General features: G+C 46.7%; 1 protein-coding gene across 1 annotated transcript; it reads left to right on the top strand.

Moving 5' to 3' along the window:
- The first annotated feature begins 344 nt into the window (after window positions 1–344).
- Window positions 345–25,988, top strand: LOC142587055 (sulfotransferase 1C2-like). The gene is made up of 5 exons (XM_075697939.1): window positions 345–1,794; window positions 4,715–4,950; window positions 11,768–12,069; window positions 17,878–18,045; window positions 25,069–25,988. Exons 2-5 carry the CDS (start codon window positions 4,729–4,731, stop codon window positions 25,520–25,522), a joined length of 1,146 nt encoding a protein of 381 aa, XP_075554054.1. The 5' UTR covers window positions 345–1,794; window positions 4,715–4,728; the 3' UTR covers window positions 25,523–25,988.

Genomic DNA, 25,988 nt, shown 5'->3' with positions numbered 1-25,988 from the left:
CTCACTGAGCCCTATTATATCCCATTTACTACCCTCTAATTCCTCCAATAATACTGCTAGACTCGCCTCACTAGATAGCGTTCTAACGTTAAACGTTGCCAGGTTCACATTCCAATGGCGGCCTGTCCGGAGGAAAGAAGAACAGCTGTTTTACAGGTATTCAAATTTGGTTGGCAGTTCGCACTCCTCATTACATGATTCTTTGTTCTTTGAATCTGTGTAGCTGCGCTACAATTATCATCTCCTCAAGGTGTAAGGTCACTTAAGCCTCGTCCCAGTCTGCCCAGGAGGGACTAAGACTCTGCTGTGCATTGATTTTCGGAATGTGTGCCGAGCGCATCAATATATGCAACAACAGTTTTTCTTTGCGCGGATACTAGGTGGTCGAATAGTGCGAGCTGCTCTTTCACACTAGGCCTGCTCTTGCGTTTCACACTTACCAACAAGCAGGGGACCCTGTGGGGTGCTTCAGGTATTTTTCAGGTGAACGACATAACCCTTAGCCCTCTCTCCTTAACGGCCTACGTACCTTCGCTTCTTGAAATCTCACAGGGAAACTTGTCACTTTTCAGATCCTCACACGGACACTGCAATTTCGCGTGCAAACATCGAAAGGACTCTTCCGAATGTGTCAAGCTCTCTTGCTAAACATTAATTTCAAAAGCCTCCTCATCCGAGCAAACTCCTTGCAGTGGGTAAGCGCCATTGCTTGGGACCATGAAGGCTATGAAGAGCTCGGTGCTTAGATTGCACAAATGAAATAATTTATCGCGGCATTCTGGATTATTCGAAAGCCGTACTTGTTATTATACCCTACAAAAAATATTGAAAAAGACAGGTCATTAGGTGTCTCTGGAATCTGAATTTTACTGCGGCGTCGTTATGATGATAACAGCGAGCCTTAGAGAGTTACCTGAAAGAACTTGTCGAAAAAGCAGTTGTTTACGCAAACAGTCCCTGTAGGTTGACACCATTGTACCAGGAAATGTCGTGAAGCAATTAAACTTCCATGATAAACTATTGTGTAGATGTTACACGTGATGGAAACCTGAACGGCTGTAATCCCATTGTGCGTGTTACACAACGGTCCGCATGCACTGCGCACAAGCAGCGCACACAATGCCATAGTTGCTCTAAACTGCACAAGGGTACTCCGCTTATGATTCAACCAAAGCATGTTCGACTCCTACTAGAATTGGGATACATCTTGTCCCATGGTCAGCGAGTATGTAAAGGATTGCTCTTTTCCGGCATTGAATATTATTTGCCCTTGTCTTACTTCCTTTCTGTAACAGTCTACCTTTACTCCTTTATAATACCTTCTACGTGTGCAGACAGATCATGTTCACATCGTCTTTTCTTTCCTTCTATGTAATTTCGGCATTTCGCAATCCCCCGCAGGGAGGAGCAGCCAACCGAACGATTATTCGGGTTAACCTATCTGCCTTTCCTCTGTAATATTTTCTTAACACATTCTCACATTCCTCTCACGTGTCCTCTTGCCCTCTCTGTTCTGCCGGCTCCTTGGTTCATAACCTCTAGTGGGTAAACGGCATTGTTCCAAGAGCAAACAAGCCAACTTTAGGAAGGAGCAAGCAAGTGAGTGGCCACTCTTCCAAAGGCGATGAAAAAGAAGACACAGGAAAATCCACGCGCCATCGTTCTCCGGATGCTGTAGGGAGCTGCTGCCGGTAGCCGTTGTCGGGGGCTTTCTACCTGGAGCTCCTGTTTATAGCGGCCACGCGCATTGAAGCTCTTCGCCCGGCACTCCATCGCACACCTCTGCTAGAACCGGTGAGTCTCGATGCTGGCGTGATTTCGCAATCACGCTAACCATATTCCTTATATGAAAGGGGTGCAACACGTTTTGTCGTAGATAACGTCCCAATCACTTTTTGGACACAGTAGCCGCGACGCCATCTTGCTTGTGTGGGTTCTGAGATAGTTAATTACTGCACCAATGAACGTGTTTATTTCTGAAAGAGAGAAACAGAGGATTGCGGATTAAAAACTGCCCGTTGCAGCTTGACAGAGCTCGAGTCCCATATAATCTGGCGGCATCTGCGAACAATCTTGTGTCGATACCCAAGGACGTGAGATTAGAAAAGAAGTCAAGTATTGCGAGCATAAAACAAAGCTTTCGCTCTAAGAAATAAAACAATAAAGGTAAATACGAGAAGAACATTGCATTGATAAAATAAAATGTGTATTCCGGGAACTTATGCTGGAAAGCTTACAAAAGAATACTACGAGCAGACGGGTTTCATATATTGTGCTGTTAGCGTATTCCGCTAAACTCCTCGGCAAAAACAACAGACATATCAAGGTGGATGCCACATGGGTAACTCTAAAGGCTCCATTCAAAGAGACGAGACGAATAAGTACAATAAAGTGATAGTCACTTCAGTACGTGCACGTTGCCGTGAGCCGGAACAATCTTTTACGTTGAAGCATGCGTCAACTGCGCCCTAGGGGCATTCTTCTCATAACCATAGCGCGCTATGGGTATGCTTGAGGCATGCTTGTGCCACGCTATCGCAGTTCATACGAGCTTCGGAACTGTGCATGAGGTCGTCAACATGAAACCGCTAAGCTGATATAACAGCGACCATTTGATGGTGTTATCAATTACTAATAAGAATGAGAGTGTCACTACTAATAAGGATCATTGATCAATCGATTATTAATGTTTCGGGCCGAGGAACAATACTGAGGTCCAATATGGAGAATAATAATATTTTGACAATAGTATCGTGAAGACGAACCCCATAGGAAACGTATAGGAGCCAGCTCAATGGAAGGCACTCACTTTGGGAGGTGCGACCAATATTGCTTTCAATACTCCCACTGGCGGAACAAGCGGAAAGCAGTGACAGACTAGCCGCATGATGTCCTTCGCTGCATCGGCGTTCTGCATTTGATTGTTTCGAGGAAATATGAGACTGCCGCCAATAAGCGCTGGGGTATGGAGGATTGCCTGCCGCGTACACCCTTAAGGATCCCACTTTAGCTGGACAACAACCGTTCACATTGCCGGCAATGCAATCTTCAGCGTTCGGGGATCCCATGCATTAAGGGAGCTGAATTGTTATGATCTTTGGTGATAAAACGAGAATGGGTGTGTTCAATACAAGTGCTTGACCTTACTACAACAATCCCGTATTACGCAAACTCACATACCTAGTTCCATCACATAACAAATGTGGGCGAGGAGGGGAAACGAGGTTCCTATCGGATCGGGTTAAATATCTTGCCGCGTACTGCGCTAATCATCATCAGCAGTAGTAGCTTATCTTTATGTAACCTGCTAGGACAAAGGCTTCTCGCAGTGATCTCCAATTACCCTTCTCTTGCGCTTTAAACATGAGCCTGCAAATTTCGTAATTTGCTGTCTGAAAGCTGGTACTTCTAAACATGCAGTGAATAGCAGTGAATAACGCTTTCTAGCGCGGCTGGCTTAGCATGCCTCTTTGAGGAATTGAAACCCGCCGTGGTTGCTCAGCGGCTATGGTGTTGGGCTGCTGAGCACAAGGTCGCGGAATCGAGTCCCGGCCCTAGCGGCCGCATTTCGATGGAGGCGAAATGCGCAAACACCCGTGTGCTTAGATTTAGGTGCACGTTAAAGAACCCCAGGTGGTCAAAATTTCCGGAGTCCTCCACTACGGCGTGCCTCATAATCAGAAAGTGGTTTTGGCACGTAAAACCCCATAATTTAATTTTAATTTTTTTGAAGATATGGAAGCCAGCGTCTGGGTTATTACTTGTCTTAGTGAGGTTAGAAGAATGGTGATACTTACAGAGTACTAACTAACAGCCACGTGCAGTGCCACGGATGTCTTGCAGTTAAAAGAAAATCCGTAGTAGAATGTTCTAATTCGTACCGCACTCAATTGCACTAGAACCAAATTTTTCACAGGATAAGAGTAACGCGTCAGTCAAACAACCAGAGAAAAAGAGAGTAATTGAAACTCGGGTTGTTAAGCTTTCATCATTTCTTCTGTGATGCGCGCAGATTTAATGGAGACGGAAACAAGGCACGAACGCAAGCAAAGGCTTCCAACTACGGTTGTTTCTCTTGAAGTAACATATATAGGTACAGAAACAACATCCATCCCTGCGTGCGCACGACCTCGCGTCGATCGTTCACTGCGGGCACATGCGCGTGCAATGATTCAACCTGATTTTACATGGTTATGCTTCCTTGTTTTCTTTCACATCTGTTTTTGTTCCTTTGGATTTCTGGATTTCTTTGGGCTTCTGTAAGCGGTATATTTCACATTCAGTTACATCACGGTATGTGTAAGTTAATGCATGCACTTCTGCCTTCTTTTTTTCGGTCTCCATTAAACTGTCGCGTTTCGCACAGAAACAATGTAGCACCACCATCTAGCTGAAGGAGTTAATTTAGTAAGGTTGTCCCCCCCCCCCCCCGTTATTTACATGTGCACCAGCACATCTTTATGAGCTGTTAAAGAAACGGCTGGTAATTAATCGGCAAGAATCGACGGTGTTCGCAGGCTCAGCAAGGTGTCCTTGCACATGCAATGTGGCCAAATACATATTCTCCAGTTTATGCAAAAATAAAGAGTTAATTGTTTGGGTTTGGTGTCCTGCGCTTGCGCGTTTAGCTTGCGTGATTGCTGCAGTCTTGTCCTTTCGTTTCGTCTGCGCACAGATTTTAGCATGCCTTGTGCCGTGTGCTTTTTCTCGCAAGACAAAATCTCGAGCATGGAGAACAGCAGTGAGCCTGAGTACGAAAGCCCACCCGGCTCGGACCCCGGTAGTGATTCGGAAGGCTGCAACACCAACATCACAGCTGCTACAATCGCTGTACCTGAATACGCTGGCCACATCTCAGCCGAACCCAATGAACAGCTGGTGCCCGTAGGAGCGGACCAGCGGAACCAGAACGAAGACAGCTCAGTTTCAGACCCTGGACCGCCGTCCGAGGTTAGTGCATACATAACTTTGTTTTCTTGATACATTGTGGTAATAACTTCTCATGGTATGTATCACTCGACGGACCCGAAATTCTGTACGTCGACCTGGTGTGAGACTGCCTTGATAGAATAAAGCGTAAAGGCGTTGGCAGGCTGCTCGTGACAACAGTGCCCGATTGTGCTTGAAAGAGTTCGATGTGGTTTGTAACGAGGGCCGATCGCACTGGCGGTGTAACAAAACCTGTAGGTAGGTCGATCGTAATATTATTCCACGAGACACATTTATGTATATGTTATGTTGTAATGTTATAACATTATACAGACCAATACAATCTTCGGCGATGTATAGATGTATATACTCGTCGAAGCAGCTAGCGCAGTGAAAGTGACGGAACAGATAAGGAAGACAAGCGGTACGGTGTCAAGTTCAGAGGAGGAGTGGCGGATATTCTCTGCGTGTCCTGCGGGCGTGTCTATTGGAGAAGTGGTATTTACCACAGTGCTCTTTCCGAAGCTGTTTCTAACAAATTTATGTTAATGTATAGTCATCGAATGTCAGTGTGCCACAATCATGCCTCAGCTGCAGCATGAAGACCTGTGATTCGGGGAGGGGGGGGATGAGATCGTTGATTGAAGGATAACAAGTACCAGAAGAAGTAGGCTAGCCTATCACTGATGCCTGGAGATACAGCAGCAAATTGTACATACATACAGCGCGAGTAGATTGCAGCGCTGGCATCAAACAAATACAATTTAGAAGAGGCCTTACGTATAAGGCTACCAAGTACTCTTAGCATAACACGGTGGTCAGGCAGGAGTAGCTACCTTGACAGAAACAGGTCCTCTTGTTGAGAAGAGCTTCTTGCTGGGCATTTATAGCTGTTACGCCACGAAACACGAATGACAACAACAAACAAGGAAAAAGTGCTTGTTCTGTCTCAGTCATTTTGTATTGTATTGTGCCGCACACGCGCACACACGCAGACGCATGCATTCACACGACGTCTTAAAATGAAGTGTGGCGTGAAATCTTCAATGCGAAGGCTTCTTTGCCTCATTCTTGCGATATCGCGGTACATAGGTAGGTTCCTATCTCGCCTCGCTTTAATTTCGAAGCATTTATTGCCTCATTTTTGACACCTCGAAGTAGGTAGGTGGGTAGCTTCCTGTCTCGCATTAATAAAGCAGAAATAACCTGTGACCGATGTTGGAATGAAACCTCTGCCGTGGAACACAGCATCACAGTGCTTTTAATACTAGGACACGGCCTCTTTTTTTTTTCATTGCCACAGTAATTATATGGACACTGCGGGCGCATTTCTGCCGTTCGCGTCGCCGGCGCCGTGAGGTGCCGTATGAAGTCCAAGCGCGATAAAACCATCGCCGCGCGCCGTATGCTTTATGTGCGAGTGAAAGCTTGCGAGGGTGAGCCGGCGAACGCGGCTCAATCTCGCGTGTGGGAGCGAGGAAGGCTGTGCGGAAGCGCGCCCTTTTCTGTCGCACCGAGGCACGGGGGTGAGGCGAGGAAAGGAGGGGGGCGTTCTTCTGCGGCGGCTGCAGCTTACGGCGCGGTCGTGCGGGCGTTTCACCTTGAAAGCGATCTGCCACGTGGCCAAAGTGGTCGCCCGCGCGGGCCTCCTCCTCAAAGTGATCTGCGCTGTTTGCAGAGTGCGCGTGTGCCGGTAGCTTCGTACGCGCTGTGCTTTTGACGCTTTGTTCACGTAGAAGCTAGAGATGCGCGCAGGTCGATTCGCTTGCCACTGCCGCGATTCCTCACTCCAGCATTTTGACAGCAAGTTTACGCGCTCCTCGAGCGAGGTGTCTTCATGTTTACCTGTGCGCGCGTGACACCGTGCTTGTTAATTTAGCTAAAACGCGTTGGCGGGCTAGTTGGTTCGAATTCATGATAGGCTGCGTTGGCGTGACTAAACGAGGATGTAGAAAGAAAGAGTCACACAGATACGGCACTGTCTTTGCGTCTTTGTTTTGTTTCGACGCTATCCTTGTTATTTAGTTACCCGCCGTGGTTGCTCAGTGGCTATGGTGTTGGGCTGCTGAGCACGAGGTCGCGGGATCGAATCCCGGCCACGGCGGCCGCATTTCGATGGGGGCAAAATGCGAAAACACCCGTGTGCTTAGATTTAGGTGCACGTTAATGAACCCCAGGTGGTCAAAATTTCCGGAGTCCTCCACTACGGCGTGCCTCATAATCAGAAAGTGGTTTTGGCACGTAAAACCCCAAATATTATTATTATTATTATTAGTTATTTAGTTGATAAGCGAATGTTTACGAGCTCATCCGGCCGATGAAACTACTATAACGCTTCGTATAGATATCTGCTCATTTGCTTTGCAATCGGTCCGTCGCCTTTCGAGCGAAACTGCAACTTTTTTTTTATTGGCTCGTATGTGCCAGAGCTCACGAACTGAAAACAACAGTGCAAGATCACATTGCGTTAAGCCGTCAGCTCCTGATTGCTGAAATATCAGTATTTCGGCATGTGTAGCGAACGTTTCAACAAGCAAACACAATCAGGTATGCACGTATGCACCTTCGGCACTTCAACGAAAGCGGAAACAGATTCGCAAAAATTTTCGTGAACAGGTCTAATATCAATATCTGTATTGTGCACAGTTGTGCGACATTTCCATATGCTGTGCAGACCCAGGAGAGTAACAAGACCCAAAGACACGTCATTCCTCTTTTTAACCGTGAGATAACAGGATCCATGCGGACTTAAAGTCTTCAACTGTGTCTGGTTTTGCGAATAATGAGTACGTCATAGAACAAATAAACCTAGATCGTCTAACCATACTTAACCAGTAAGTTTCCTGTGTGCAGGTGAAAAAAACAAACAGGTTCTAACATTTAACACTACGAGCATTCGTCTAACGCCTTTTAAAATATTTCCTCGGCCTGCACAATATATTTTGCCGTAGAATGGCGCAGGAAACAACACACCTTTGTACAGTTTCTCACGTGACACCTCATTCCAATATTTCCAAAAATAATTTAGAAAACGCGCTGGAAAGAAACAAAGGTGAAACCATTTCCTTTAGATATCTCTGTAATGGCCCTTGCCCGCACGCCGAAGACACAAAAAATTCCCGTAGCACTTTACCCACCCTCAGTCGAATCTGTAGTTCTGAGAAACTTGTCATTTACAGCGCGGAGAAAAGCAAAGAAACTAAAGAGCCGTCCTAAATAGAGACTCGCTAAACTGAGCCCACCATCAGAGACTCTCCTGAACGATTTGCACGGCTTGTTTTTCTCCATGCGGAGCTCTAAGTGAAGACCGCGAATATTCTGTGCATTCTTCGTACTTTGAACCTGCTGCAATGCAGACGCGTTACATGCAGACGCATTACGAGAATGGGTGTGTTCAATACAAGTGTGACCTTACTGCAACAATCCCGTATTACGCAAACTCCCATACCTATAGTTCCATCACATAACAAATGTGGGCGAGGAGGGGAAACGAGGTTCCTATCGGATCTGGATAAATATCTTGCCTCGTACTGCGCGAATCATCATCAGCAGTAGTAGCTTATCTTTATGTAACCTGTTAGGACAAAGGCTTCTCGCAGCGATCTCCAATTACCCTTCTCTTGCGCTTTAAACATGAGCCTGCAAATTTCATAATTTGCTGTCTGATAGCTGGTACTTCTAAACATGCAGTGAATAGCAGTGAATAACGCTTTCGAGCGCGGCTGGCTTAGCATGCCTCTTTGAGGAATTGAAACCCGCCGTGGTTGCTCAGCGGCTATGGTGTTGGGCTGCTGAGCATGAGGTCGCGGGATCGAATCCCGGCCACGGCGGCCGCATTTCGATAGGGGCGAAATGCAAAAACACCCGCGTACTTAGATTTAGGTGCACGTTAAAGAACCTCAGGTGGTCAAAACTTCCGGAGTCCTCCACTACGGTATGCCTCATAATCAGAAAGTGGTTTCGGCACGTAAAATACCCATAAAAAAGTTTTTCGAAATTTCTAAAAAATGTTTGTTAACGATAATATATTTCTAGTCCTAAGATGGATTATTGAAAGAGGCCGGAGTTAGTTGCACGGGAAACGGAAAAACATATCCTACAAATGAACAAATATTCCTAAATAACTTCTTGATCAATCATATTACGGCACAAATTGCAAGTTACGAATTCTGACTGGTGAGCTTGCGTGGCGTATCCAGCGTAAGCCATTCTCATACCTTCGCTAATCACGTTGCCTGCATTCACATAATCCAGTAAGGACAGAAGTAAATTGTGCGGCACGCCGCCGAATGCCTTCTCATTGTCAGCTTGCGCCACGACGACACAGAATTGCGTCAAAGCTTCAAGAACTGATGGCGTTATGCGTATATTTGTCACCACTGTTCTTCCCTGCATGCCGCACGCTTGGTGTCGGCAAAGTACATCTTTCATTACTCTCTGAAATATGTTAGCCAATACTTCTCTTGCTCGAAATCCAACTCTTTGAAACACTCGGCACGCGTTCCAGCTGCAGCCTTCCCATACTCTTTCCTTGTGACAGCGCGCGTATTGATGTCCCGTGTTAGACAGCACTATTTCCGAGACCTGCCCTCTTTTTCCAGCACACTGCATCGTAGCAGCTTACGCCCCGTAGAAACTGTGTGACGTTGTACGGACTTCATAAATTTCCAAGGTGGTCATGTTCTAACATTTCTGCGCCGGAGTTCAAATGTCGTCGTAGTTTTTGCATGCTACGCATAGCATGTGGTCGTTGGTATACGTACGATTACAAAACGTGTAATTGTTGATGAGTTCAAAATTCGTGTTTCGCTTATGCTCGTCCACTACCAGTGTACACCCCACGAATCGTCGTGCCGCAAGCTCCCGTCGAACTACTGGCGTAGAAATGCCTTTGCTGCCATGCAATCGTCGTCGTCTTGCTGTTGTAGTCGCACGCACGCACGCACGCGGGCATGCACGCGAACACACACACACACACACACACACACACACGCACACGCACACGCACACGCACACGCACACACACACACACACACAAACACACACACACGCACGCACACACACGCACGCACACGCAAACACGCACGCACACACACGCACACACACACACATACACACCCCCCAATTTACGCAACCACGTTAGTTCATCCGATGACAGTGTGTGGAACTCCAAACAGTGCTGTCTAGCCGTGTACAGTGCTCACAGAATCAAACACCTGAATTTTTCGCTAACTAATGCGCACGCTGTCGTTTCCATCGGTTGCAGTTCGTGTCACATCGACGTAATATTGGCGAGCATACTTAGATCTGTCTCTGCGTCATGTTTGGTGACCAGATTCCTAGCGGCATGACATATTGTACTACCCAGAAGTTTGCACATATGCAAGGCTCCACTAAATGCTCCCTGCCGCGTTTCATTCCGTGAGCCCTGTAATAGTAAGATGCTTCGCGTCACATCGAATCCCACACTGCGTGGCATTTGATATTCATATGCACTTCTCCGTGTGTATGAATATCCGCCATGAGTAGCAAACCTATTATTAACAAAAATGAGCGATCAGTGTCTAACGGCTCTTCAGCAGAAGTTTTTATTAGTGTGGTCTGAAAGGCGTATTTGCAACATTCTCTATTGAATGTCCCATAACTCCCATATCCGAAAAGCCGATGTCAAAGATATAGGATCCCATATAAAAACAAATTTTTCGATAGGACATATGATGTTATTGGATAGGAGACATGGGAAATACAGTTTTTATTTTTCAATAGGGTTCCCATACCTATATCAAAACTATTTCAATGTTCTTGCATGTACATATACTGGGTTCTTCTGCGAAGGCTTTAGTAATACATAGAAATGGCCCTTTTCAAACAAAAGGACAGTTCCTTCGGAGATATGCTGTGAGCTGTGGCTACCATTTGGCGACGGGTGATACTGTTTAGGCGCAAAATAACAAAACTCGACTAAATATATTTTAAACTTCTAATTCTGCTGGTTTCATCACAGATGGTCAATTGAAACGACCCCTACGTACGGACTATCTGTAAAATCTGGATCTGGAAAAATTGGATTACCAGCGGCACTGCGGCACAACAATCAACCATCAGAGCACGTGGAACTGAAACAGGGAGGCGTAAGGTGGCGCGTAGCCGCGCTCGTCAGGTCGACATTCTGCTTACGTCACACCGCGGTTCGTAGCCAGTGCGTTGCCGCTCATCGCTCCACGAGTTTGCTCGGCGATACGCTCAGCGAATTAGTAGCCATACGTCGCCCCAACAATACTGGGAATCATAACGTCCGGTAGAAACATGCGCTGATTCCAAAACGTTACTTTGTTGGCAATTAGCTTTCGATATGTTGTCAAAGCTTCACGTATATGTGCTCTTATTTTTGCTGGCGTTTTTTCCAATCGTGTGCACAAATGTGTCCGCTCAGCAAAAAAATCAGGACAAAAAAAAAAGGGGGGGGGTCTGCAAGGGTTAAAAAAAATTACGCTTTACTGACTAGAGCGGCGATGGTTGAGGTTCACAATATTCATTTATTATGACAACAAAAGAAAAAGCTGCTTATTGAAGATGCACACTGCGAAAATAACACCGGATGAGAAAGGGCAGGGCAGGTGTCCTTGTTTTTATCGGGCTGTGCAGCTGTAACACGTTCTCCTATACAAAGTTCCCAAACCTCCCGGGCTTCTAAAGGAAAGCTGTCGGTTCACTTATAGTTGTAAAAGAAAGGCGTGCGCATATACAATCGGGAGCAAATTCGTTTACCTTATATATCAGCAAGTTGCTACAGAGCAGACGAATAAACCTTTCTTTCCTCTCCTTAAACTACATCCAGGTGGATGCCTTGAATGCGCGCAACTTCCTCGTGGAGGAGACCCTGCTGTCGGCGCTCACTTACCAGCCTAGGCCCAGCGATGTCTTCACTGTTAGCTACCCCAAGTGTGGCTCGGCGCTTCTGAACTTCCTGGTGTTCGGCATCTTGAACCGCGGCCAACCGATCAGGGACTTTGCGGAGTTCGTGTCCCGCTCTCCGTATCTCGAGTGGATGGGCATAAAGTCGGTGCTGGAGATGCGCAGACCAGGCACGATCAAGACTCACCTGCCTTTCGACAAGCAGCCGTACAGCCCGCAGGCCAAGTGAGTTCATTCGTTTCGAAGCACAGGCGAATTAGGCCTAGTAGTAAAGAGGTTATCGCAGGCAAAGAGATTTTACATATAGACAGAGAGAGAGAGAGATGACGTTGACTAGCTGATTTGTTAGTGCCATCGTGTGCCGTTCGTGCTTCTATCATGAAGACGATCGAATAATCATGCATAACATAAGGTCAAACGAGCACAGCCATGCAAAAGAAGACTCGAACTCAGGAAAACGCACACCTCGCTGTGCTCATCGCTAAACGTGATGCGCTGGTTTTGCCATTAATTGCCGACTGCATTTTAATGAGCTAAAGTTCAAGAAAACAAATCGCAGACCCGAAAGTAGAAGAGGCACGTCGCACCCGGATGACTAAATACTACTTGAGCCGGTTTCAGACTTTAAAACGATGCAAGAACGCTTCCCTCTTCTGTTTCCGTAGACGCATGCAGTGCTAGCCACCTTGTGCCCGAGTATTTCTCGTCTCTGCTTGTACCTTATTCTTTTTTTCTTTTCTACGGTGATACTGAATCGAAGGATGGGCATTTAGTTTTCTAGTCGCCGTAGTTTCTTAAGCTCAGGATAAAACAAGCACTTTTTACTTGCTTTTCAATGCTTCTTGCGGCAGATTGCGTTGCCAAGTTTGCAAGAATTCCCAACAATTAGGCCTGTGCGCGTTTGCTTAGTCAAAGGACGATCGCCACACTTCATGTGTCATGGTGCAATGTGTGACCGAGTTTTTAACGCTCAGTCGGAGTGTTATATTCCATCTTGGTCCCACATTCAGTTCACAAGGTATACATAAAATACTAAATCATTACGAAAGAAATTACCTGCTCAACGTTCAGCTGCACTGCTACCCAGGCTTTAAGATAGCATCAATACGTGAAACGATTATTGATAGAATTATACACCTCCGAATTACATTTCTGCTATGACGTGATTCCGTATTTAAGGCTCCGCAGTTAGGGCTCCCCATTAATTTTGGCAGCTAGGGTTACTTTGCCAAGTGCCCAGGTCTCAGCGAGCAATCATTTTTGCACGACTGCAATACGCAGCCATATCGACTGGCAGTAGAATCGGAGACCCGGTGCGTAGCACCTAAATAATGTAGCCATTGAATCACCATGGAGGAGTCTGTGTGAACACACATCAATGAAAGTAAACACGCGGCATAGCTAGCTGTCTTCTCATTCCTATATCGGAAACGTGGACCTTAAATATTTGTACCAATAGTTGAGAGAAATAATATACCCGCGTAGCATTAGCTAACCACGTATGGCTGACACTATGCAGTTAACACGCCGCACTTCGCTCGTGTTTTCAGGTGGAATATCTGATGATAATCAATGGAAAATATTCAAACCGTGGCAATGCAGGTTGTATATTAAGCGCTGAATTATTCTTTACCATGTTAACTTCCAATGACGTTTTAATTATCATTAAAATTCAGTCACATGCGGCAGCCATAGGACCCCTGATAATATTACACGTGTCGTTCATTCATTGGCTATGCAAACGAATGGATATACATCAGAAAAGTGCTCCCTAAATGAAACAAGCCTTGGTGCAGCAAGTATTGAAAATATATTGTTACGTAGGAAGACACCGACGAAAAGCTATTTACAAGTATATTTACAAGGCTACAAGGCAATACGCTGCGCTTGGCCAAGAGGCAACAGCCCGCGCTAGCTTCTAATCGTCGTCGTCGTCTTCACACTGCTCGCCTTTCGTGATCGCACATACTGTGCCGTAGCACTACCCCCGGCGGCAAAAGCGCCGTCCCGGAGCGACTAAAGATCGGACTCGGAAGCAGTGTAGTAGGCCTTGAGCCTACTGACGTGTACGACATCACTAGATGCCAGAGGAGTGGACGAGGTTGAACCCACAGGAGCAATTTCGTAAGTCACAGGCGTCACCTGGCGCAGCACGCGGTAGGGCCCTGTGTATCGCGAAAGGAGCTTCTCTGAAAGTCCGACGTGACGAGTGGGCGACCACAGGAGCACGAGCGCACCAGGCGAAAACTGTACGTCACGATGGCGGGCGTTGTACTGGCACTGCTGAGTGGTTTGTGAGGCCGTCAGTCGAGCACGGGCAAGCTGGCGTGCATGGTCGGCGAGAGCGATGGCGTCGCGCGCATACTCGCTTGTTGAGACCGAAGCAGGAGGAAGTGCCGTGTCTACGGGCAAGGTAGGTTCGCGACCGTACAGTAGATAAAAGGGAGAAAATCCAGCGGTGTCGTGCCGTGCCGTACGCAAATGTTACGTAAGGAAGGGCAATGTCCCAGTCGTGGTGGTCCTTGGAAAGTTACTTGGCCAGCATATCGGTAAGAGTACGGTTTAACCGCTCTGTCAGGCCATTGGTTTGAGGATGGTATGAGGTAGTCAGTTTGTGTTGAATGGAGCAGGAACGCACAATGTCAGCGATAACTTTCGAGAGAAAGTTTCGGCTACGGTCAGTAAGGAGCTGCCGCGGGGCGCCATGAAGCAAGATAATGTCACGCAAGAGAAAGTCCGCGACGTCAGTGGCGCAACTGGTAGGGAGAGCCCGAGTGATAGCGTATCGGGTGGCGTAATCAGTCGCGACGGCTACCCATTTGTTCCCAGAGGATGACGTGGGAAAGGGACCGAGCAGGTCTAATCCAACACGAAAGAACGGTTCCACAGGGATGGTGATCGTCTGGAGATGACCGGCAAGTAGCACCTGAGGTGTTTTCCGACGCTGGCAGGGATCACAGGCAGCAACATAGCGTCGAACGGAGCGAGCGAGACCAGGCCAATAGAAGCGGCGGCGGACGCGGTCGTACGTGCGGGTTACCCCAAGATGTCCTGCTGTGGGTGCGTCATGCATCTCAAAGAGCACAGTCTGTCGTAGTTGTTTTGGCACGACAAGAAGACGGTCTGAGCCGTCAGGGAGGAAGTTCCTTCGATACAGAATGCCGCCCTGGAGGACATATCGGCGAACGGATGCGTCGGTAGGTGTAGAACGCAGACGCTCGATAAGTGCTCCCAGCCATAGGTCTCGGTACTGCTCATCGGCGATGTTAGCGAAGGCAGACACAGAGAAAATGCCGTTGACGCTACTACTGTCGGCGTCGTCAGGCTCGTCGACCGGGTAGCGAGACAGGCAGTCAGCGTCCTTGTGTAGTCGGCCAGATTTATAGGTGACAGTATACGAATATTCTTGGAGGCGTAAGGCCCAGCGACCAAGTTTGCCTGTAGGATCTTTCAGTGAGCATAACCAGCAAAGCGCGTGATGGTCTGTGACAACGGAAAAGGATCGGCCATATAAGTATGGGCGGAATTTCGCAACCGCCCAAACTAGGGCCACACACTCACGCTCAGTGATGGAATAGTTGCGCTCCGCGGGTGAGAGGAGCCTGCTGGCGTAAGCGATAACCCGGTCGTGGCCACGCTGACGTTGTGCCAGTACCGCGCCAATTCCGTGACCGCTGGCATCAGTACGGACTTCGGTAGGCGCAGAAGGATCGAAATGGGCCAGAACGGGAGGCGTTGTGAGAATGTCGGTTAGATGGGAGAATGCAGAGGCCTCGTTATCGCCCCACTGGAAAGGGGCGTCTTTTCTCAAAAGCTCGGTTAGTGGTCGTGCTATGGCGGCGAAATTTCTCACGAAACGGCGGAAGTACGAACAAAGGCCGATGAAGCTGCGCACATCCTTGACACACTTCGGAACAGGGAAGTGCGCAACAGCATGGATCTTGCTTGGGTCCGGTTGCACTCCGTTCGCGTCAACGAGATGTCCAAGGACGGTAATCTGGCGACGGCCGAATTGGCACTTGGATGCGTTGAATTGCAGACCGGCTCGACGAAAAACGTCCAGGACTGCTGAGAGGCGCTCCAGGTGCGTAGCGAACGTTGGGGAGAATACGATAACGTCGTCCAGGTAGCACAGGCACGTGGACCATTTGAATCCGTGAAGAAGGGAGTCCATCATGCGTTCAAAAGTGGCAGGGGCGTTACATAGACCGAACGGCATCACTTTGAATTGATAAAGACCGTCGGGTGTGACAAAAGCAGTCTTCTCGCGGTCGAGGTCGTCCACGGCAATCTGCCAGTAGCCGGAGCGAAGGTCAATAGAGGAGAAATAGCATGCACCGTGGAGGCCGTCAAGGGCGTCATCAATCCGCGGTAGGGGATACACGTCCTTTTTGGTAACCCTATTAAGGTGCCGATAATCCACGCAAAAGCGCCATGAGCCATCCTTCTTTTTGACCAGTACTACAGGTGACGCCCATGGACTATGTGATGGTTCAATAATGTTCTTGGCAAGCATTTTGCGAACTTCTGCGTGAATAACTTGGCGCTCAGCTGGTGACACTCGATACGGGCGGCGATGAATAGGAGGGGCATCGCCGGTATTAATGGGATGTTTGACAGCCGTAGTTTGGGCCAAAGGACGATCGTTAAAGTCAAAAATATCGTGGTAGGAAAACAGAACGCGGTAGAGTTCACGAGCGTGCTCGGACGGCAAGTCGGGGGCAATCATTTTCTGGAAGTCAGTGATGGTACAATTTGCCGACTGCGATGGTAGAGGAGTATCGGATGAAGTGTCGTCAACTGCAATGGATGCTACTGAGTGATCCTCGAATGAGCAAAGGTGGGCCAGAGACATCCCACGTGGCAGCACTTGTGTTGTCAAGCCAAAGTTGACCACTGGCAGGCAGACGCAATTCACCGTAATAGAGAAAACTGTATGAGGTAATGTGATCCCGTGTGTAAGGAGGAAGTCTTGCATAGGAGCCGGCGGAGTCGGGTTGTCGTCGCCGGGAGCCACCCCGCACCTCCACCAGATATGTTACGTAGGAAGACACCGACTAAAAGCTATTTACAAGTATATGTACAAGGCTACAAGGCAATACGCTGCGCTTGGCCAAGAGGCAACAGCCCGCGCTAGCTTCTAATCGTCGTCGTCGTCGTCTTCACACTGCTCGCCTTTCGTGATCGCACATACTGTGCCGTAGCACTATGTATACGTAAGGATCAATAAACTAAAAAAAAAAACATGACTATCCCGTGGACTATGGGAATCAATGTTATGCCTAGCATTTCGCGTGTACATGGCTATCCAGTATTGCTTGGGATTCCGCAAACCATTAGCAGAGGAACCGACGTGTCTGTAAATTGTGTAGTTGTGTGTGTGGGGCCATGAGCGTATGTGTTTGTGATTGCAGCAGCATGATGACGACCACGTTGAGGACGATCGTATGGAAGCAAAACCATATCCAGCTTACGACATGCGAGCTTATGTCAATACGATTCTTTGGTTCTATGTGGGCCGTTCACGAGCATTAGAGAGATAAACATAGATTGGGACGTCATCAGCAAGTACATCAGCAAGTACCTATGACTGTATCATGTCTATGACTCTGCTATGACTGTGCACGTCCTACATGAACGTAAATCTCATGCTTCACGCGCCTCGTGAACTACTGACTACGTGGGAAAACGAAACGCGCTAAGTCCGACCTTCAAGGCGAGCTAAGTTATAAGCTAGCCTTATATCTTAGCTTATAAGGGGTGCGGAAACGTAATCATGTGGCTTCCAGATTAGTACGTTATTCATTACCTGCCTGGTTGATCGTACATGCATCTCTAAACGCACTGCTGAAACTTTGTTTCCATGCGTTCATCGTCTTGCTTATTTTTCTCTGGCGTCTTTGCTGCTACGACTGGGTGTTCGAGTCAGCCAAGTCATGAGTCCATAAATCTTTGTAAATCACGTAAACTGTGTGATGGCACGCGCTTCTGCGATGTCCGTTCTTGCGTTTTGACCACTGCGCACCCTTACAGGTACATCTATATGGCTAGAAATCCTTTTGACTGCTGCGCCGCCTACTACATGCACATGAAGAACATGCCCCTGGCCCGTCCCGAGGCAGCCAACTTCGACGCATTCTTCGACGCCTTTATCGAGGGAAAGGTCATTTACGGCGACTTCTTCGACCACATCCTCTCCTGGTAATAGATTTGCATTGTATAACGCTCTACGAACAAGCTGGAGTTGGTTCTCACTTGTGCGATAAACGTTGTCGCCTTATTTAGCGCAGTGCATTTTAACACGACGCAAGCGCTATTTATTCGGTATTCTGATTGTGTACATTTACATACATCTTCGTGTAGAGCCCCGCTCAGGGAAATTCCAGTCAAGAAGCAGTTCACTGAGGATGTAGAATGCACAGAACAAGATCTACGCATTCATCAGACAGTCCTTCATGATAGTATAACATGAGAGGGTACAGCTGAGCAAGATTTATTAGCCATAGTGAAACACTAATAAAAAAAGTTCTTTAAGAAATCAAGGAAGCTCCAGGCGCTTTATCACAGTGAACCTGATTTTTAAGCAGTGCCTGTGGCACATAGCACTATTGAAATCACTGAGCTTGATTTCTCGAAGACTCTAACAAGTACTACATAAGAATTCGTAGTGCATATCTAAATGAAATACGAAATTTCAGTAATGAACTTTTTACCAAATTATTTTGCGGCCTATTACAAGCTGCGAATAAGAACCCGTAAGTTCTCGAGCCACATGTTCTTAGGACAATCTTCAGTCTATCGTCCCCTTTAAGAGACGTACTGTCAAAGTTGAGGTCAAATTCACTCTTTGCCCAATGACCGTTTTCAAACCAAATGAATGTTTTACGCGTTCCGCGCAGAAAATTACCAACATCAAATCATTCAGTGGCACACTCTGGAAATTCGTATTTTGAAACTGATGTCCTCCTCAGAATTTATTCCGAGGGAATGTGCTCTGCGAACTAACCGGCTACGACTGATAAATTGCAATAACATTAATTTCTTCTTGGCAATATGGAATATGCTTAGAAGAAGACCACAGGTTCACGTTGTGACATTAGTATTGTTTACGTCCTTTTTTTTGTGACCTATTCCTTTTCTTTCATTAAACAGAAAAATTGTGTGCCCATTCCCTTTCGGACATGATTTATTACGATAAGCATCTCTAGAAAGATGTTTCTTTTCCGAGCCAATTTGCACCTTATCTCGTATTCAGTACTGGCGCAAAGTACGTTTTGTCCTTCATAGCTGTTTTTGTTTTCAAACTGCTTCATTAAAAAAATACAAATGATAAGAACCACCTGTCACCCCCTTTCACCTCAGTCACAGCCTTTTAGGCGGACATCCACAAATTGTGATTTTTTATTCTGCTCTCTTAGATGGCTATTGCCTCTCGCTGATATTGCAATAAGTTTTACAAATTAACTGATTACTGTTTTTACATACTTGTGCCTAAATATTGTACATATTCTGCGATTTGAGTATTTGTTCACTTTGAAAAAAAATTGAATTTGAGGTCCTTTTTTGCCATTGTTGTTATGTATTCCTTTTGCTACGTGATTGCTCCAAAGAAACCACTATGTTGTTTATTTGCATGGGCTTTTTTTCTGATCATCTCTTTTTTGCGGCTTTCTGTGCTTGCCTTATGCGTTTGTATATTTCGTGTTTTTTCTTACCACTTCTTTCTGTAACGCCGCCAAACACCTTGAATATATCGAAATAAGATGTGTCAAAATAAATATACCCCGCGAAGTATTTTGTTCACGAAAATGTTGAAATAAAATAAGTAAAATAGGTATATACCGCGAAGCATATAGTTTAAAAAAAATTGGAGGACGCTTAAGCTTCGCCTTCAAGAGTGGAACGCGACAGCGTTCCCGTCCACCCGCCAAGGGGTGTAAGACAATGGGCTACGGCGCAGCGACTACGCGCCCCGCATCGGACGCGGTGAGCGTCGAGCAACGCAGCGTTCGGCGCGACAACGAAATGGGCGCCTGAGCAAGCGACGCACGCCTGAGCCTTAGAAACAGCTCGTTTCTAAGGCAACACCGCGTTCACTAGAGGCGCTTTTGTACCGCTTTGAAGCATCGAACTCGTGGCTCAGTGGTAACGTCTCCGTCTCACACTCCGGAGACCCTGGTTCGATTCCCACCCAGCCCATCTTGGAAGTTGCTTTTTATTTATGAAGTGCCTGCCGTGATTTATCGCTCACGGCCAACGCCGCGGACGCCGACGCCGACACCGACACCGACGCCGACGACACCGGCTTTTCTGCGACACGAGCTCCTTAACGCTATCGCGTTAATATAGTTAGAGTTCTTAAAGCGAAAGTCTTAAGTGCCTCACGGATCGAAAAGGCCCTTGTCCTGCGTTATGAAAAATAATGACCGTGCGGCGTTATGGCATGAATATTCAGTGGCACCAAAATCGATCCTGCCACTATGATGGTCGAACCCAGGACCATTGGTGGGAGTCGAATCCACGATCCTTTGTATTTAGGCGTAATAAGGCACAGTTAATTGAGATATACCTTATAAGGCACTCGAACCCATGACATTTGCTGGGAGTCGAACCCACGACCTTTGGTGTTAACAGAGTCCTTCCATGTTTTTCTGGTCACGAAACTCCGCCGTCACGCTATGGGAGAGGTTCATATGCTGCCCAAAGGTGCCGCGACGCGGCGCCACTGTGCCACAGAGGGCATCGTTCGCGTACCGAAATGCGTGCGCAGTGCAAGGCGAGCTGACTTTTCGGGTACGTTCTGTGCATGTGCTGTGCTATTTTTCGAGTGTTGGGCTGTTTGGGTGAAGTGGTGGGGTGGGACAACGATGCCGAACACGTGTTGCGTGCCTGGGTGCCGTTCCGGCTACAAGGGCACGACCGAAAAGGTGTCGTTGTTCGGTTTACCTAATAACAAGGAGCAGCGCGAGAAATGGAAGCGGGCCATACCGCGGCAGGAAAGTGGCGGTTTTAATTTCGAATCGAAGTATACACGTGTGTGCGCGAAACACTTTGACGCCTCGGACATCGTCACTGCGTACAATTTCAACATCAACGTCGACGACGTGTCCCTGGAGCGTGAGAAGCCGACGCTGAACACATTTGCTTTATGCTTTGTTGCAACCTCAATTTGTGTTATACCAGGATAGAGTAGTTCACAGCAATAGCGCCCTTACCCCGACCATCTATGAAAGGTATAGCATTAGAATTCCTTTAAATGCAAGTGTTAAAACAGAATAATATGCATTGTTTTATTTTCCATTGTCCTTGAGTCTTGGCTAATGATGGGCTACAATTCTTCAATTGCACGTACTTTTAAGTCTATAAGCTGCTATGAGTAAGAAGGTTATTAGCACACTGTTAGCTACATTTGTATTGTGATTTGCTGAGCAAGTTTTGTCTGCATGTTTCAGTAACAGCTGAAGAAGTAGAAAGGTGGTATCTCTAACAAGCCATTTAAAAAAAATTGCTGTATTTGTGATGTGGCTACTTGCGTTCGTTTGAGAGTTCTTTAGCCGTGTGTTATGAAATGCTTATGCTTTACACTTTCTTGTTTATAGAAACAATCGACTATGCATTCTGTACTTATTGCCATTCGTTTGCTGGTGTTTGTTTCCTGCCTCCCAATGCATACCTCTCACGTTTGATCTTATTTCTTTATGCGTATTATATCAGTGTCATGCTTTTAACAAACTTCTTGCATTGTGAATGGTGGACCATTTGTGACCGGACGCCTCCGTGCTATCTGTATTTCGCTCCGCTTATTTTACATGATAAATAAATGATCGTGCTTGTATTTTGTTTTTGCCCCAACACGTTTTATTTATTTTCTTAATCGAATTATAAAGTTTTTTTTTTCATTTTTCGACCATGATAAGAATATCAGGACCGGTGATTGCAACATTTTAACATATTGTAAATAGTTGCGAATTAAGAACCAAAATACCTAGTCTCGTCGTTTCTGCGTCGAAACCACGAGCAGTGAAGTGCTGGGCTTACTGACGCTTCTAAACGACTGCTTGCTAAGGCAATTGCCTAATTACAGCTAGTTTCAACTGTGCAGGTCCTAACACTTCAGGTTCGCCTTAATCCGTTGTTAAAAGCCGCACCGAAGGCATTTAGCAGGATGCGTTGTTGGGCAAGTTGGTTCATTTTAATAGGAAACATTGGTTGCGCTTTCTAGACAATCACATGTAAGAAGACAGGACAGGTCTGTCTGTCTGTCCTGTCTTCTTACATGTGATTGTCTAGGAAGACATTTAGTAGCGAAGTTCGTCTTGCATTAATTCTACCTAAATCTTATTCAGAAATGACATCGCTTTGCAAGAAATCTTAAGCGCATGGAGCAGCTCAGTTCCCTTTTCTTTGTCATTAAGTATTCTACGGTAGCAGCCCTTTGCAATAGCAATTTCATTCTTTTGATCTCGTTATAAGATACTGCCCACAGAGTCCTTCTATGCCACAGTTTAACAGAAACTGAACAGCTGTGCTCGGCGAACAATCTGGCGCTATGCGCAACGGAGAATTGGCCCTTACTCCTCTGGTGATAAGTGGGACCACTGGCGTTTTGTTGCGAATGCGCGGTGCCTAATTTAAGGCAAATATTAAAAAGCGGAGCCCACCGAAGCGTTGAGGCGAACGGCGATGACGAAGAAATCCGCACCGGGACCGCCCGGCCGTGTACAGCGGACGCACTTCGACGGGGGCGAAATGCAAAACACGCGTTTATTTAAATTTAGGTGCATTTTAAAGGATCCCAGGTGGTCAAAACTAATCCCGAGTCCCCCACTACGGCGTGCCTCATAATCGTATCGCGGTTCTGGCTCTTAAAATTCCAGATCTTTCTTCTTTTTGGTCTGAGACCGCCGCAAGCTCCATGTTATGAGCGGCTTTTTTTTTCGTCCCGTGCGCTCATATCATCGCAGAAGACACGCTCAGGCAGTAATTTAATTATATTCAATGTTAAAAATAGTTACGTGAAACTAAAGCGATCGTTGAGGAAGTTGAGAAAGCTAGAATACCGAGGCTGCCCCACACACAACCACAGCGGTAGCGGCGTTCGCATGCCCTCTCATGCACGGTTGCGCCTCTAGCGGCGGGCGCTGGCGCTATATGAAACTGAGGCGGCAGTTTCGTGACCAGAAAAAACATGGAAGGACTCTGGTGTTAATTAGGCCAATGTTAAAACGCTAGAATCCAGGACATTTGGAGGGATTCCAACCCTCGATTTAGATGGTATCAAAATTCAATGGCACCAAAATATATAGTGCCAACATTTATGGCCAAATCCACGTATATTGGCTAGGAGAATTAAGCCGCAGCTAATTAAGATAGCTTATAAGGTACTCGAGCTAACGAATTTAGCGGAGAGTCGAACCACGATCTAAATTGTTGATTAGGCGAAGTTAATTACGGCCCTCGAACCCGCAAACCTTTGGTCGGAGCCCAGCCTTCGACGTTTGGTGAGAATAAAACTAAATGGCACCAAAATTAATGGTACCACCGTTGCTGGTGGAACTCTCGACCTTTTCTGGGACCAAAATTCAATTGCAAATCGATAGGGCCAACATTGATGGTCGAACACACGACCGCTGGTGGAAGTTCAACCCACGACTTTTGAGGTTAAGGCGAAGTGAATCAGGTTGCAGATAATTAGGACATAATTAAGGCACTCGAACTCACGACCTTTGGTTGAAGGAAACAATAGGAAGTAACAACGCATTCGAATGAGGAGGTCAAGCAATCTAATGAGTCTCGCGAGCGCTCCGGCTTTGGCCTTAATCCTCTTTAGCGAATGCCAAAGTGACTGTCAAAGTTTCTTCTATTTATTCTCATTTACGCAGTTTAGTGTCCGAAGGAAAGTGTACATAGATTTCAATTCGCTCGAGCTACTTTTTCTGCGTGGTTACTGCAAGAAATAAGCGGTAACATTTCTCTTCACCCTAGTGTCATGTAATGCTCAGTAGAAAATTCATGCGATGGTTTGTCGTTATATTGAGATGAGATGTTTGCTTTGAGGCTACTAGGCTTACGATGCCACCGGAAGCCCCGAAAGTTCTCTGATTTCTACCCAAATGGTGGCGCCACAGCATTCAATGCCCCCAGAAATAGCGTATTCAAGTCAGATACTGTACGCTTTGGTTAATACGCTCGCCGGGTGCTACGTTTGCTTTCAGAGTCGTAAGCATGCTTTCACATGCTTACGACTGTGCTTAATGGTGTAGCAATAGGTGTTTTTCGCTACACGTTTTCCCTACGTTGCGTCCATGTGATTGCCCCACGCCACGACATGACAGCGACAGGATTCACCGCTCACGTCGCTCTTTGTTGTCGCTTGAAAACTGCGTGCACGGGGTTTCCTCTTTACGCGTGCAATGCTATAAATGTTCGCTGTTCCAAATATCCCAGAACTGTTATCACTTCATCACAATTCTCCTGCTTCTCATGCGTCATCATGCCACAGGCATTCGTGTTGCCATCGTCGTGTTACCGTGCTATGAAGTTGGGAAAATTTTAGATATAGTACTACAGGTCAACTTGACCAGTAGGATATTGAAAAGTAAAATATGTCTTTGTTCGCCACCAACACTGACAATAGAACCCAAACTCCTCGACAATCGTGCTTTTGAACAGATGTACAACGTGCGCTAAGGATTTTTTTTGTGTGTATGGTGCGGAAGACACGGATTCTGAGATGCAGTGCAATCTATGCAGGTATTTCGGAGGCCACCACAAGCAATCCACTCCCGCAGCATAGCTGATATTTTTTAAGCGGTCGTGGATCACACGGGGCCCTTAAGGGTGGCATTCATCGTAGTATTCCATTTGCAAAGTAGGCTTTTCGCTGTTTATAATGTCATTCAATGAAATCTTGCCTTTATCCCACTGCCGTCATTGACATACCTTCTCCTCGCGTCCACATATCGTTGTCGCTTTCATTGTGGCCGTGGTGCTTTCACCGGCATTGTAATGTGGTTATTCTTGTTATCGCTATGTCTCATGAATGCTGCGTAGTCGCAGAATGTTGGCGACACTGGTGGAAGTAACTTGTTTACCAGCAAATCAGTTCAGAGCTAGGATATCTGCTGAATTGTGAGTGTATGAAAATTTACTTGAGAAACTTTAATGTACCGGTAAGGTATTCTCACAGTGTTGTCGTACTGGCTTCTCACCCTTCCCATGAAGGTACGAGCGAAGACACGACCAGAACGTGCTCTTCATCACCTACGAGGATGTCAAGAGTGACCCAGGTGCTTGGACCATCCGCATCGCCGATTTCATCGACCAGCTCTTCGCCAGGGAACTTCGTGACGATCCCGCTCTTCTCTCGAATGTGTTGAAAATCGCCAGCGCCAACAGCATGACCACGACGTGTAACCAGGGAATGCGATCAATACTGGCTGATGAACTAGCTATGACTGTCGGGAGAGAACCCATAACCCCCGCAGAGTTCTACAAGAGCATATTTGCGGAGGCGCTGGAGATTACCGAGGGCTCCGACTTCACGCGGAAGCCAATCTGCGGCAGGTGGAAGGAGCTCTTCAAGCCGGAGCAAGTTCAGAGAATGAAGGAGTGGATTACCCAGAAGACGGCCGGAAGTGACGTGCTCAGCATCTGGAGCAACAGCGAGCTGCCTTGAGTGAATCTAGGCTAGCTTTAGCACGAAAAAAAATTACGTCGACGGAAATTGCAAATCATGGAATCGTTTGAACTTAGGGCCGAAACCATGACTGGGACGGGTGCACGTTGACAAAAAGTGCTGGGGAGAAAGCAAATGATCAAGCTGCCTTTCTTATTTTCAATAAACATCTTGCTGCTGAAATAAGAGAAAATGCGAAACCCCCGAAATAAAAAGCGTTAAATGCGTGGACCTTGAGGTAGAATATATTGAAACGTGTGTTACAAGCCTGTTGTGACGTGTTAGGGGTCCACTGCAAATTCCAATGAACTAGGTTTAAGGTGCACCTAACACTGCACATTTATTTCAAGTTTAAAATTACGTAGATAGAGGAGAACGTCAAATTCGTCGGCGAAACGAAGCTTACGTCTTAAGCGGAACCATTTATCCACTTCATTAAATCACCTTTTTTCACTGAAGATGCCAT

This window comes from Dermacentor variabilis, chromosome 7, assembly GCF_050947875.1.
Source record: "Dermacentor variabilis isolate Ectoservices chromosome 7, ASM5094787v1, whole genome shotgun sequence".
NCBI classification, from domain to species: Eukaryota; Metazoa; Arthropoda; class Arachnida; order Ixodida; family Ixodidae; genus Dermacentor; species Dermacentor variabilis.
Note: the sequence above shows the minus strand (reverse complement) of the source record. Positions and strands in the feature narration are given on the sequence as shown.